At 39.1% G+C, this 15,976-nt stretch overlaps 1 protein-coding gene across 4 annotated transcripts in view; it reads right to left on the reverse strand.

Annotated features, from left to right (window-relative positions):
* SNF4Agamma (SNF4/AMP-activated protein kinase gamma subunit) overlaps window positions 1-15,976 on the reverse strand; it is a 71,909-nt gene that overhangs the window by 32,768 nt on the left and 23,165 nt on the right. For 2 of the 4 annotated variants that reach the window (XM_070995716.1, XM_036816734.3), the window contains exons 3-6: window positions 8,761-10,524; window positions 5,539-5,660; window positions 3,940-4,573; window positions 3,756-3,878 (exon numbers count right to left, since the gene is read on the reverse strand). In XM_070995716.1, coding sequence (XP_070851817.1) covers window positions 3,756-3,878; window positions 3,940-4,573; window positions 5,539-5,660; window positions 8,761-10,377 — 2,496 coding nt within the window. In that variant the 5' untranslated portion in view covers window positions 10,378-10,524. Of the gene's footprint in view, window positions 1-3,755; window positions 3,879-3,939; window positions 4,574-5,538; window positions 5,661-7,494; window positions 7,585-8,760; window positions 10,525-15,976 lie in introns of those variants that run through there. The other 2 variants (XM_065866306.2, XM_036816735.3) reach the window with 2 other exon arrangements.

Consider the following 15,976-nt stretch of genomic DNA (forward strand, 5'->3'; position numbering starts at 1 on the left):
ATAAAAATCAAAATAAATCACAAATCACAAATAATAAGAGCGAAATATTAGTACATGGTGAAAACAGAGGAAAGTTTTCACTTTTGACAAATGATTGATTAACAAGCAGAGCCCAAAAACGGCGAAGAGAACAAAAGCCAAATACAGAAATAGAAATAATTATAACAGGCGGACACAGAACCAGAGAAATGTCTGTATGAAATAATTCACTTTCTTTTCACTTCCTCGTGGTGGAAAACAAACGGGCCAGATCCTAAGTGGGCATATCCCATATAGGGAAGGCTGATTTCTGATTTCAATCTTACTGATTTGGTCAGAGCTTTCCGATTAGGTAGCACACTTCTTTTCCGATTCGCTGATTTTTATTTTCAGTTATTAGCTTCAATTATAGATATTTGGTTTATTCCCCAGCTATCTACCAAAAATGATCTATTTAATTTAGACACCCTTACTTGCATTTATCTTATCTGCCTTCCGTTGTATATTTTAAATTAATTTCTTGCCGCTTTCGCCTCACAAAGTGAATCTTCGTTATTGTTGATTTTATGGCTAATACTGATAAGTTTTTGTTTTTGCCTCGTTTCCATTTTGCAAATAGTACTTATCGCTGAGGTAAGTAATCGCAGGAAAAGGGCCAGAAGGCAGTGATATCATCCATTGGGCTCCATAAACTATTCAACCGTCCGTCAATAATAATGACCAACAAATTACCCGAAAACAATGTGAATGCGTGGAAAATCCCCCTATGAAAACAGCTGACAATCCTCAGAGGAATATGTCCAACTATTGGGACAGATTTCATAATCGCTAATGGAATAATTAAGTCGATGCAATAAACTGTGCTGATTGATGGTTAAATATGCTGTGGTAATTTACTTTTTAGATTCTGGCAAATGGTCTTTCACCTAAAAAAGAAACATTCCTCATTCTTCAGCACTTCCCTCGCCCTCCAAAAGTTGGACACTTAACAAATTAGCGACTAAGGAATTGGCTTAGAGGCTTTGAAAACAACGAAGCCAGAAAAACCACCAAACCATCAGCTAATATGTAGCAAATTTAATGAATACGATAATAGAACAATAACCACGAAAACATCGAAAATACTGATCACATGTTGGCCATTTATTTTGTTGTCATCTTCGTTTTCCTGTATTTGCCTATTTCCATGCCTTAGACATGGCTTTCAATTAAATAAACAGAATTGAATATAAATATTATGCAAAATATATGAACATGCCGCGTGAGTTTCGTCAATGAACTTGAAAATTAAAATCACAAATTGTCCGCCAAAAAAGAGGAAATCCACAGTGTTTTAAATTAAATTAATTGCTGCGGCACATTAGAACTTAAATGGCAGCCGAAATAAAACGGCATGAATTTATATGATTTTTAGCGCCAGATTTATAATTATAATTTTGTTTACTTAGTGGCTGTACTCTAAATATAAAATATAACCATAGTTTTAGTTATTTTCTCTCACAAGCACCGCAAAATTAGATTTTAATTATTCGGAAAGTCATTAACTAGTTGTCCCATTTTCAATTTATATTTATTTTTCATTTACTGGCACTTGGGAATCGTTTTTCGTAATAAATTATTTAAAATAGCACTCCAGACACACATTTTATTTCTTTTCAAGCAGCCGAAATCGCTTTCTTGCCAAAGAAAACATTAAATAAACAGAAACTTTCGATGTCAACACACGCGATTGGTTAATATTTCATTTGGTCAATGCACAGATGGAATGAATATATATTTCTTATCCAATTTTATATCGCAGAAAAGTAAACCGAAGGATCAGAAGGCGAAAAATACGCGCACAATTGGCCGCTCGGCCAGTTCAATTGGAAATGCAAGTGAAAATAACAACACATTCGCTCGATCGGCAGCGAAACAAACAATGTTGAAAAATAACGACGACGGCGACGCTGGCGTATACGTAATATACATACGTATGCGCGCGACTTTTCCGCAAAAGTCCAAAAACTCACAGAGAAATGAGAGAGAAACGAAGAAAGATGACAGCGGAAAGCGCAAAACAGCTGGTCAAAACAGCCGATCACCTGTTGGCAAAGCTTTCGTTCTCAAGGATTTGACCACTTAAATACACTTGAAAACATTTTAAATAAATTTAGATTTTTCTTTAAAGTTTCAAACGTACAAAAAATTAATGAAAATCTGAAATAATTTCTTCAAATAAAAATGGATTTTATGTATAGATTTTTACAAATGGAAAAAAAGGGTGCCACAAATTTAAGAAAATGTTTCTTGAGTTCGAAAACAAAATGTTTGTAAGGTCAAAAAATAAATTTCCTGATAAATAAATGGCCACAAGCTTAAACAATTATTTCTCCAATTTTTACAATTATTTTTTTGAGTGCACAATATTTGTATAATAAATTTCTTAAAAGCTCGCCGCACGCGTTTAATTCTTTATTCTCTCGTTTGATAAGCGATAAATAACACACAAATACGAAGCTTATCAATCAAATCGATTGAGGCCTATCGCGTCGAAATCAATAATGGCGCATAATTATTTATAGACTGGATGATTATTAATGACGCCTCTTTGCCGCCGATAAGGCTCTCAAGTGGACTTTTCGAGACAACATGGCATTTGGGAGTGACACTCTCGAAACCAGTTAATCTCACACAGTTAATAATATAATGGTTCGAGATTAGTCTTATTTATGAACTCAGCAACCCTAAATCGTTATTTATCTATTTTTATGGGTACATAATAAATTATCAATTTATTGAAGAGAAATAAGCACATAATTGGCCTGACTAATAATGCACAGAAACATAACAATTAAAGAACTACAAATGTGGTTTATAAATTTGCTCACCCGATTTAAAAAATAAATAAGTGTTTTTATTGGGTCAAATGTTTAATTTTTGGAAACAAATTTTTTTGCTGGAACAGATAATTATTGGAGTTTAGAGCTTAAAACAGTTTTATGTTTTTAAATGAATTTTTGAATAATGGCGCCTTTTTTCTCTCCTTTACTCTATTCTTCCTCTTCCTAAAGGTGTTCTGGCAACGCTGGCAATTCAAAATATCGGTGCTACCAGATTGGTTTTAATTACAAAAAAGCGAAGACACACTTTTTAGCGGAAAACACGAGCGAATACACGAACCATGGAGGTGGTTCTGCTAGAGTCCGACAGGTGGCGTTGTAAGATTTATTGAGACTTACAACCGATAACTTTTGACGCCTATTAATAGACTTATCGATGATTTGATAAAATATTGTCAATTGAGTTTAAATATTTGGCGGTAAATACCCCTTAGCGAAATAAACAAAATTCAAATAATGAAAACCACTTTCAATTCCCAAAAAAACTTACTTCTTAAAAGTAAAGCATGCTAGAAAACTTAATACTTAAAACTAAACTGCATATTTAATAATAGTAATAGAACTTAAGTAAAATAAACTTTAGGGGAATACAAAATTTAAAAGAAATAACCCCATTTAAAAATTGTTCGTAACTTAAAAGGAATAAATACCCTTTTTAACATTTGATAATTTTTTTACAGTGAGAGCTTAGGTTTCTAGAATGTTTATGCATGCTGACTTCAATTCTGGTCATGAAATAAGACAACTACGTAAGCAAAGCTCTTACAAATTTTGCAGACTGAATAGCTTATATCCTTCTACAATTTACTAAGGCACATAATTCTAATATACTAAAGTTAAATTAAATTAGCTTAATTGTTTAAGGTGTATTCAATAAAGTTATTTGAAACTTACCGCTTTGCGTTTGTCGGCTTCGCTGACCACTGAACTGGATCGATGCCGGAACAGGTCCATAACCTTGGTCATCGGCGACCGCTGGGAAGAGTTCGGACGCACCGCCGTCACCGTGTGGTAATACTGCCCGAAGGAAAACACAAATTAGTAAGGGAAAAGAAGTATGCAAGATGCCAGGACTCACCTGCGCGTCGCTGCCTTGATGCGGATGGGCACTGCCGTCTTTGTACTTGCTCTTAGCGGTGGATTGCGTCCCGTCGGCGCTCGTTATCGTCACGGCGGGATGCTGACGATGGCTGAAGTTCTGCATGGCCACCTTCATGGAGTTCATAAGGCCACCGGCTGCTCCCGCCCCTCCTCCGGCGGCTCCAGCTGCTCCCGCTCCCCCAGCTGCTGCTGCTGCTCCTGCGGAGCTTGTGGCCGGAGCCGTGCCTCCGGAAACGGAGTACGTACTGCTGGTGGCGCTGCTGTCCGCGGAGGAGGGATCCAACAGGTGCTTCTCCTTCTGTCGCTTGGCATCGGATTTCGCCCGTGGCCGGAACACATCGAAGATCGTGGGCCTTCGGTTGGGCGAGGCTATGCCGTGCACCGTGGACTGATTGAGCACGGGTGAATCCTCGCCACTTCTCCTCCGTTCCAGCGAACCGGACCGCGATGAAACGCCCGCCATGGCCATCCGCTCTGTGCTGCGTGAGATCTTCTCGCTGTGCCGGTTGATCTTCTCCAGCTTGGCCGCCTCCCGCTCAATCCGTCGCGCGGTCTCGCGCTCCAGCTTGCGGGCCTCCTTTTCCCGCCGCGACTGCTCCTTCTCCTGGCGACTGCAAAATTTAGAAATTTATTTAGCATTTTCTAGGCATAAATGACATTGAACAAAAAACTAAACTGGATGGTATGGCTATGGAATAATTAGTTTAAATAGTTTTAGTTTACCACCATTTGCTTTAATAAAAGTATATACTCTGGTGTAGGTTTCGTTGTCATTAGGTCAGAATTTTAAGAAAATTAACTTGAATGTTGTAAAAATGATTTTTATAATATTTTTAGGATTTTTGTGGCAATTACATTTTTAATGTATTCTAATTAAGAACACATTCTATTTAAAATGTGAAATATCATTCTTGTAAAAAATGCTCTATTTTTTCACAAATTTCATATTTAATGTTGTGAAAATTAAAAAAGAATTAAAATCCCTTTTAGTCTGCGTTGAAGTTTAAATTTAAATATATTTAATTGCCAACCAAATAAGGCTTGGCTTTAAGTAAAAGAAAGCGCTGGTACGTTTTTACTTGTAATCTTTAGTTTTAAAATAGTTGTAGTTTTATTATGACTTGACACACAATTTATCTTAGGTATTTCTTGTTCACATGTTAAATTAAAAGAAGGTTTTAAGCTCCAAATTCACATACATATTATAAAACCTGCTTCTAGTTTAGCATCCGAAAAAAAACAGATGGGATTTAACCCCAGAAAAGCTTAACATTCGGACGGCAAAACGGGCCTAAATCGTAAGGAAACTTACATTTTGAAATCTACTTTTAGTTTAACATGCGGAGGGGAAAAAGTACTTTGAAATGTTCAAGGCACATTTTCTCGTCAACAAGTTAAACTTAAAGCAAGCTTTAAACCCTGAATTCCAATACATTTTCAAGGCTTTAAATCTACTCTTCATTTAATATGCGGACAAGAAAATGGCCATAAAGTGTGTCCATAATTTAACCATTTAGTTTAAATCTTTACTTTGATGTCATAGATTAGGTAAACTTCATTGTTTTTAAATACTCACCGCTGCTCCTTCTCCATCTTTTTGTAGGCCTTCTTGGCCGCCTTGGCGTTTGGCTCTGCGGGGGCGCTGGAAGGCCGGGATCCTGGCGTCCGTCCTGCTCCTCCGAGGCTGCCATCCTGCTCCTGGAAGCGAACATGACGTTTTTGGGAATTAGTTTGCGGCTGAGTTGGATGACTTGGTGGAGTTGGCTGGATGGGATTGGGATTCGAGTTGGCATCTAGTGGGCTTTCGATTTCTGTTTCGAGAGTACTTTGCATGTTTCTGGCGCCGCTGGCCAAGGCAAACTGAAACCAAGGGCTGACAGGGAAGACCGAACCGACCGCCATTATCCATTATCCCCCGTATCCTTTCACCTCCCACACTTATTTGGCGTATTTGTAGCGCTCTCTTTCTTTCCAGCAGCTGCAATTATTGCCGAATTGTCTACAAATACAATTTATTCGCCACAATACACAGGGCCCGATGGGGAATACGGTGTCGTAACCCGGGGAGACGGGAATCGGAGGAGGAGAAGGACGGGGAGCAGGCGTCACCCGATGCGACCTTTTAATTGGGCCAACGCGGGGGGCAAAGAAGACCTATCCCTATGTACAGCCTGTTGCTTGCCAATCCTGCGGCGCCTCCAATCGAACCCAATCAATTAATTTATGATTACGCAAAATTGCAACCGAATGTGGGCCAGGACAACAGTTGTCAGGGAAGCAATAGTTCAACCCTCCCAAGAATTCCCCCTTAGAACGTAGAAAAGCTGAACTCCAAGCTAAAGAAATCTATTCTTGGAAACATGTTGAAAACAAGAAGTTAAAGTAAGTCACATTTGGGGCATCCCCTTAAAAAACCACAAAATGAAGAACGTTACTAATGAGAAGCTAATTATGACAGACGATCTTCCAATTCTACAGTATAATTAAGAGCTCTAAAGAATAAACTATAATTAACCAGTTTATTTGTTTTTCTATTATATAGAAAATATGTAAATAAATAGTTTTACTACTTTGAGTGATGTAACTCAAGTTGTAAATATTATTTTCTTGGAATTTTAAATTATTTAAAAACTGTATTACAAGTAAGGAATAAACCAGCTTGGTAAACAAAAAAGTTAGGTCATTCTAAAAATTATTTACAATTATTGTGATCCGTTCAGAAATTAAGCGAATTAAATTGTTTAGATTGGAAAATGACAATAATTAACCAAATTTTTAAACGGATCACAGTAATTGTAAATCATTTATAGAATAACAAAGGTTTTTTATAACGAGATTATTTTATCTATCGTATTACAAATGTGAAAAAAAGCAGCTTGTTAAGCAAATAAGTTGTGTTATTCTATAAATGGTTTACAACAATTATGATCGGCTCAGAAATTAAGCGAAACTGTTCACTTTTGATAATGACAATAATTACCCAAAGAATGTTGACCGCGTATTTCCATTATTTGTTAACAACTTTCACAATCACTTTTAACAGATCTTCACTTGGAATTTAGACCTTTTTGACACACCTGTATTTGGGTTATATTTAGCAAAAACTACAAAGAGATCGAAGCCGAAAAGTGTTATTTTATTTTTGCTCAGAGTTTCATTGCCAAAGTGCCGAGTCACGTGCCCCGAGGGTCGCAGACGACTTTGATGAGCTAACAACAAAGGCGGTCTTAAATTGGAACGGGGGGCCTAAGTGGGTTAATACTCAGAAGTGAATCCAAAACAAAAGCTCACATCTAGATGGAAAACTTGTGAGATTCAGGGGAGCAGGAATGTCGCTATCAGCTGTTCGACACAATCTAACTCAATATTTAAACAGTTATAAAAAATATTTTAGATGGCTGGTTCGGGAAGAGTTCCCTTTTAAGTTCTGGGAGTGGCGAACTGGAGAAAATTGACGTCATTGTTTGCCAAGACCAGGTAAGTATCTGCCTATATATATATATGGAAATTTTATACTCGTATTTATACGTACGCGATATGTCCGCGTTCCGTCAAAACAAATAAGAAGCGCCGAGTTCCAGCCGGGACTGTTGACAAATTGTGTCATGATAAGCGGAGAGCTGCCGCCTAACTCATGGGGTGTAGATACAGAGAAATGCCCGACCGTACAATCCCAAACTATACTATATATAGCCTACATGTGTGGCTCGATAAAAACAAGCCCCAAAAAGCTGATTTTTCGCCGTGTTTACCTTTCCGTCAGACAAATAAACCCGAAAAGGCCGAAAACCGAAGAGGAAGCGAAAGACAAAGGTGAAATATTTCGTATGCCTCGGCTACCTCTTTCTATTTTCGAACTATAAATAGGCAAGTTTATGAGTATTATTAATTTTGAATAAACAAGCCGTAAACAAAAAGTGCAGGTCAAGTGGCGTCGTTCCAAAGAGGTTTTAAATGGAAAATGGAACATCTCCTTCAAGAGATTATGAAAATATCATAAAACACACTGATCAAACGAAGAATTGTGCAATGAAGTCTTAAAAAAGTAGTATAATCGGGGGAGCACTAACTTTTAAAGAAAAATCTCGAGTTAAAAATACATTTTACAAATGACGTATTACCCGTTCTTATGTCATTATTGACTCAGCGCCCTTCCCTATTTCGTATATCAGATCTTCCACTACCCAATTTATATACGTTAAATGATTTCATAATGGAAAGTGCACATATCTCAAATGACGTCAGTCAGATCTGTGAATATAAAGATTACACATAGCCCTGTTTAGCCTCGATTTTGGCTTTAGATCTTTTTTGCGTCGGGTTCTAAAGAGCTTTACCCATATGACGAAACTTGTTTATCCATAAAACTAAATTATGTCTGATAATATGTAAATTGGAGTTTTAAATCAGACAGTATTTTTAACAATCGCCATAATTGCATTATCATGTATATTAAGAAGCAATTAAGCATTAACAATAACAACTTTATGAATACTATAATCTAAAAAGACCTATGAAATTCCTCAGCAAATTTTCTGATTTTAGATGTTTAAAACTTTGTTTTCTGTCGCTGGCTTTTTTGTTAATTTTTGAGATTTTAAATGTAAATAATGACCTGACGTAGATTTTCTTAGGATCGGTAATATACAAGAAAGTCCGTAAAAAAATCGCATTACTAGTAATGCAAATACACAGCTCCCAACATTTTCATAAAGAACCATATATCATAGTAAATGATGCTCTTAATCTTTTAGGTGTTCACCTATAAGGACCTGGATACCTCATCCCATTCACTTACATCATCTGACACGGAAACCGAGACGGATCCCGAGTTGGTCAGCTGGCGGGATGGGCTCGTGGTGGAGGCGGCACTCTCGCTCCTCAGCAAACGGGGCATGGTGGATGCCCCACCCAGGGAGACGGGTCTCTGCTGCTGCTGCTGCAAAAAGGACGGAGGAGTAGCCGCCGAAGTAGCTCCACCCAGTCCACCATCCTGCCGCCGTATCCAGATCTCGTCCAGCTCTCGTTCGCTGGGCGTTCGCGGCTTGTTGGCTAAACTATTTGTATCACAAGTGAGGCTTTGGTGATTGCTGTTGGCCAGTCCAGTCGTGTTCAGGGCCACATTGCTCGTCCTGATCTCCACCAGCGACGGCTCGAAGAACTGCTTGGACAGGTGGGGAGCGGCGACAGGGAACCGATTGGAGCCATATCGCTGGGAGAACAGACCCTGCACCGAGGAGTAGCCCCCGAAACTGGAGGGGAAGCTGATGGTGTGGGCATTGGAGCTGGCCTTAAGGTTACTCAATTTCTGGGCCTCCACCCGCAGTTCGGGTGTCTCCTGGGCGAGGGTCACCTTGAACTTGCCCTTGATGATCAGCGGCGGTTCCGAGGGCAGGGGAAGCGGGGAAACGGGTTCCTGGACAACAGGAGCCACCGGACTCTCCTTAGCCACAATCAGACTGGTGGGTGGAGGATTGGGTGGAGTAACTGGTGGCGGAGGCGTTGCTGGTTCCTGGGTGTGCAGCAACGCCTTCAGTGCCTTTGGTAGAATCGTGGCTGGAATGGGCGGCGGTGGAGGAGGTGGTGGCGGTGGCGCCTCACTCTCCTCTATATTCCCCGTATTAATCCTATCGATTTTGTGCATAAACTGCTGCCTCAGCCTCTCCAGATCCTTGAACTTCTCCTTGGAGGCCTCGTCCTGCGGCGTGGGTGGCCTCGGCGGCGCCTTGGAGGCTCTGTCGGATTTGGTGGCTTCTCCTGCTGCAGATCCGCCGCCCAGCTGGCTTCTATCGCCCTCATCCTCGTCGTCCTCCTCCTTGCACTGCGACAAACGGCGACGTTCGATGTAGGGAGGCAGCAGATAGCCTGGTCTCTGGTGACCCGAATACAGATCCACCTTGGCAAACTTCCCGCTGAGGCTGAGACCCAAACTGTGATGCACTTCGTCATCGTCGTCATCGGGATCATCCTCATCGTCGCTGCTGCTGCCACTGCTGCTGTGGAAGTCAAAGGAGTTCGATCTCGGCAGGCAGCTGAGCATCTCGGAGTCGATGTGCTGGCCATGCAGTGCACCCGGCAAGCCCCTCATCCGCTCCTCCCGCTGCTGCTGCACCACTGGACCCAGGCTGCCCGAGGAGGCGGAGTCCGTGATCTGCTCATTGGCACTCGCCTCCGAGTCCGATTCATAGCCATCCAGGACGCCCTGTTCCAGGTCATCCATGGTGGACTCGAAGGCGCACTCGAAACTGTCCTCGGCAGCGAATTGCTGGTAGAGATTGGCAGGTTGCTGCTGCTTCTCCTGCTGCTCCGGCTTGGAAGCCTCCTGGCTTTTATCCTCCTGGAGGCCCATGACTGGTACATTGGCCAACGGCTGCTGCTTCACTTGCTCCTCGATGAAGTCGCAGTTCGTGGCCATTTGGTTATTTTAGGGTTATATCTTTGGATTGTTGCTCGGGATGATATCCTTCTCCTGCTCTCTATATATATCTCGATGGGTTATCTCTATGCGCTATGCAAAGTATTTTCTTTTGTACGACATTGATATGCCGCCTTCTTTGGGAATCTGAAAGAAGAGTTTAGGATATCAATCGGCTGGTCAGAGAGATCTATCTCTTTCTGAACCTTCAACCATTCCCTTTGTGTTGATATGAGCAGTTTGACCTTTTTTTAACCTACTTCAATTAGTTAAGTATGCTTTTCAGACCAACAGAAGTCAACAAACATTCTTCAAGAGGTGAAGGTCTTACGATTCTCCCCCCACGCTTCATTCATCAGTGAAAAATCGAGCTAATTTCATTATTTACGCTTCGTCATCGGCGTGTTTGTCGGAGCAAAAACAAAAGTCAAATGCGAAATTCGACATTCGACAAACGGAAAAACAAAAGAGGCTGGATGAGAAACAGTGTTCAACATATGGCAGCTGATGGACTGACAGAAATCAGCAGAAATCAACCGCACATATACTTAAATATGGAATAAACAGACGAAATGCGAAATGGGACTGGGGAACACCATTATTTTTGCTTGGAAACACACCAAAATAATTTAAACGGGATGTTATTATTTTCCCAAAAATTTGATAAATTGTGGCTCTTCAATAAAAATAAATTTCATAATATTTCTCAGGCTTCTTATATTTATATTATTTTTGTATTTTGAGATTTTATATAGATTTGATGGACATGCAATGTTCTTATGACGTTTTCTGAGTAAGCAGATGATATATATCGTTATAACATTAATGAAGCCCCTCTACACAAGAAACAATTTTAAAAGAATTTTGCCAGGCAAACCCATGAATCATAAATGCAATCATAAACCCAAAATGATTACCTAAATATATGCGCACAATAAATATAAACGTATCTAAGCAACAAGTGGCAGAAATCGTGGCTAAAACCGAGTGGGCCCAACCCAAAACAAACCCCCCAACTTGAATGGCCCCGAACAACCCCATCAAAGACAAACCGCAAGTTGTGTAATCGAGCATATGGCGTACGCATCTAATAGATACCAACCGCAATTAATGGCAATTAGATACAAATGTATCTGGTATCCGTGCATATGCTAAAGTCAGCGCTTATTTTGCGGTCTTCGGCTGACGGATGATGACGCACGTGGGCGGGATGGTGACGAGTGGTGATTGGTGACTCAACCCCAAAGGTCGACCCAAAAGTTCGAAACTTGCGAGTACTGGGCCAAAGATACTTGGATATATATCACACTCGATTCGGTGGAATTTCGCTTAGCTGGAAAATTCGCATTAATTACCACCGGGCCACGTTATTTCTCTGACTCAATCCAGAAACGCGAGCGCTTCCAGTTAAGCTGGCTTTAGGTGCAATGTATCTGTATCCAATGGATACTAGCATGCAATTATACGACCCCCAAAGCTCCTCCCTTCATTTAATTGCATAACTGATTCAATTGCAGTCAGCTGATCGCCTGGCTATATACACATATATGCATCTATTAATTACAAGGCATAGTCAACGATTGACCCGCCTGGCATTTGTATCTATGTATCTCTATCCACTTTTACCGAGTATCTTTGTATCTGCGGTCGACTTTGCCAGACACTCTGGCGTCGCTGCTGTGACTTGTGGCTTTCAAGGGGGAATTTACTTAGCCGTACATTGGAATGAAATATATATTTATTTTCCGGATCTTCAACTTTTGAAAGTTCAGTAAAAAGCCCCTCCAATCCAGACGCACAATACGTGACTCTCCTCCGCATTTTTCTCTCACTTCCATTATAATTTCTAACGCATTGTTTGCACTTTGTTTTCAAACAAGCATATGCATATTGTATTTAAGCATTGAACTCTCGTCACGTAATCGATATTATTGTTTAATTGAAGGAACCGCAAAGCAGCAGTGAAAAGGCAACCGCAAAAATATCCCAAGCAAACTTTTAGCAACAAAGAAACGTCGGAGCAGCGACGACAAAATAATTAAAAGCAGCACACACACGCAAAATTGGCATTCAAACAATTTTCTGTATCATTTAGGCATATGAAATATCGCACGAGCGAATAAAATAAAAATGCTGCTTTACTGGGTGCAGTTTGCGGAGGGGTCACCCAGTTGCGAATGACACAAGTTGAGAGATTACAAGCCGGCAATAAATTATCCAAAGCTGCTTTGGATATGGGAGGTGTAATTAAATAAACTGAATACACAACAGTCGTTTTAAGAGTTCTTTGATACCCTAGAAAATTCAAGGAAAGTATCAGACGTGGAATTAAAAATTTACAAACTGTTATTGAATATTTTCTATATTCATTATACATATTATAAATCCCTATCCTTTATTTTCCACTGTGTTTTCTCTCGAATTATTTATTAACTATACCTAAACTGAATACACTCAGTTACAGAAAGTCCCCTAATTTTTGAATACATTAATTTTTAAAAATGTTTACATCATTTAAGAAATGAAATATCATTTTTGATACATTTTGCTTTTAGAAATATTGCGCATTGTTGGCATTAAGACCATTGATATTTAGAGTTCTTATCTTTAAAATAAAATATATATTATTTTTGTTTTGAGATATTTTGTCTGTTCCTGCCATTTTTTAATAATAGCTTATGTCATTAAGATATTCCATTAAAAAAAACACTTTCTGTGAATTGTTTCTTATTTTGCATGCATGCATTGGAATATCTTTCAAACCATTGTATCCCTCAAATAAGCGATACCAATGCGAATATATAAATATGCTAATGCATTTGCTTTGGTGACTTTGGCGCTTGATATTAGGTTGGTGCACAAACAAATGTATGAATATATAAACAGAATAACACACAATGAGTGGGCCGTAATTGCTGGTAAATGATGTAGGATTGCCAGCTGCTCAAGGCACTTCCACAAGTGATTGAATGATCGTCACTGCGCTCTTTGGAGGTGCTTTATGCAATCAATCCGTTGACACTCTCACGTGATCCCATAATAGATGATTCACTCCACTTGTCGGTCAGATGGCTGATAGTGCAAATGTCACTTGCTTTTCATTGACTTCGAGCGATTCATTAAACGCTGTCAGCCAGCACATAATTGATATTCCAATGGTGGCTAGGAATGAGAACCAAATGGGGGCTAAGCATTTAGAAAGCGAATCCCACAAGGTTAAAGACATTTCGTTTTGAAGATAGGAACTCGAACTCTAAACAATGAACTCTGCCAGGAAATTAACGTTGCAATGTCTGGTGGTTTTTGAGTAGGCGGAGGATCATGGGACTTTGCAGTTGCCTGCTAATTGGCAAACTTTTCCACTTTCAACTTGCCGCCAATTACAAAACATTTGCGGAGTTATAAAGTGTTGTTCTTCGCCACATGTGTGGGAGTTCTATTATCACGACTAAAAGTTCCAGTTGGCACTTTGAAATGAGAACTTTCTACTTTATAAAGTTTGAAAACTTTGAAACAAAATACCACAATTCTTTAAAATGTCAGAACAAATTATTATGATAATCAAATTATTCTTCATTATTACCCATTAAAGTTGTTTTCAGCGATTAAGGCAGTTTTCCCTGAGAACTACATTTTTTATACCGCTTGACAATTTAATATCATTATTAATCAAGCAGCGACAGCAGTTATGACAATGTATTCTGAGCAAGCAATTTAAGGTTGCATAGAGAACTAAAGACAAACTGAATAGAGTTGCTTCAGGTTATAATTGTAAAATTAAGATAAGTACGATACGCTTGTCTAGGCATTTTGAGACTTCATAAAGCTTAAGCCATAAAAATAGAGGTATGAACTTCATATTTTATCTGTAACAGCTAAAAATAAAGCTATTAATCAATATCAAGCTTGATATTTACATAGAAACAACCAAAATCAGACAAAACAATTTGGGTATCAATAAAATCTTTATGATTTGTCTTATCAATGTAAAATATGGCAAACTTTGTTCCATAAAGATACAAAAAATAGCCAAATTTGTATTGGAAAATTAGACAATCAATCAAAAATCGTTAGGAAATGATAAATTATACAACCACAAAAAACAATACAAATTCTTCATGGGAAATACCTTTCATATCGAACAAGACTTCGTCGACATTTTGCAACCCCAAGAGTAAATCCAACGACCAACTGAATTCCAATCCTAAGCCCCATTTAAGCGTTTTTAAACGATTCGGTGCAGCAGTAATTGGCTGCGATCGAAATTGAGAATTTCCTCTTTAGCCCGGTTACTCAATGCCCCAAGCTCGAGTGTAATCAAATTGCTGGCTGCGCTGGCATTTCATTTTCAATTTCCATCTGCTCAGCAGAAAAGCGAAGAAACCCGGGGCGGTATCTGGATATTTTCCGATCGGCTGCTGTTGTCAAGCGCAATTCAATTTGCGATTTCCACTCTCGTCTCGACTCGTTTTTCTGTGTCACTTTTGGAGAGGCCCTGTCTGTCTTTCTGTACGTTCCTCGTTCCTCGAGTCGACGTCAGTGTCACGTGTTTGGGTTTTGCCATTGTTTAAGTTGTTTTCGCTGTTTCTTCATGTGTTTGCTGTGTTTTTTGTTTTTTACCATTGTTATTCATTATGTTTTGCACTCGGTTTCAGTTTCGATTTCTGTTTATGTCAACAAACGGCGGACTGAAGGGGCGTAGCCAGGCGGAGCAGAGCCGGTCAAGGTGGCAGAGCATCTAACCTGATATGATCTATTGGCTGCTTGAAGATCGCTTTACGTTGCCGAGAAACTGTGGCTAAAGTGCATAACTATGGAAATTTCAATGCTTAAGTGGTTGGAAGATGGTAAATTTTCATAAAACGAATGTTACGAATGACTTAAATACTAGTTGATAACAAATTAGCTAACCTGATATGATCTTTTGGCTGGTTTAAGATCGTTTTACATTAAGAAAAGAAAATGTGTCTGAAGTACATAACTATGGAAATTTCAATCCTTAAGTGTTTGAAAGATGGTCATACAATATGATATGATAACAATTGAGCTAACCAGATATGATCTATTGGCTGCTTGAAGATCGCTTTAGTTTGCCAAGAAAATGTGGCTAAAGTGCATAACTATGGAAATTTCAATGCTTAAGTGGTTGGAAGATGCTTAAACAACATGATATAAATGTTACAAGTTGATAACAAATGAGATAACCTGATATGATCTATTGCCTGGTTGAAAACATCTTTACGTTGCCAAGAACGTGTGGCTTTAGTGCTTGGAAGAAGATCATTTTACATAAAACGAATGTTACGAATGACTTAAATACTAGTTGATAACAAATTAGCTAACCTTATGTGATCTATTGGCTGGTTGAAGATCGCTTTACGTTAAGAGAAGAAAATTTGTCTGAAGTACATAACTATGGAAATATCAATTTTTAAGTGGTTGGAAGAAGGTAATTCAACATGGAACGAACTGAAATACTCGATAATAACAAATTAGCTAACCTGATATGATATATTTGATTGATTTACGTTACCAAAAAATGTATGTTGGTGATTTTATAACTACTACTATTAACTATTAATGTAGGGGATTTTATAAC

Source organism: Drosophila suzukii, chromosome 3 (assembly GCF_043229965.1).
Source record: "Drosophila suzukii chromosome 3, CBGP_Dsuzu_IsoJpt1.0, whole genome shotgun sequence".
NCBI lineage: Eukaryota > Metazoa > Arthropoda > Insecta > Diptera > Drosophilidae > Drosophila > Drosophila suzukii.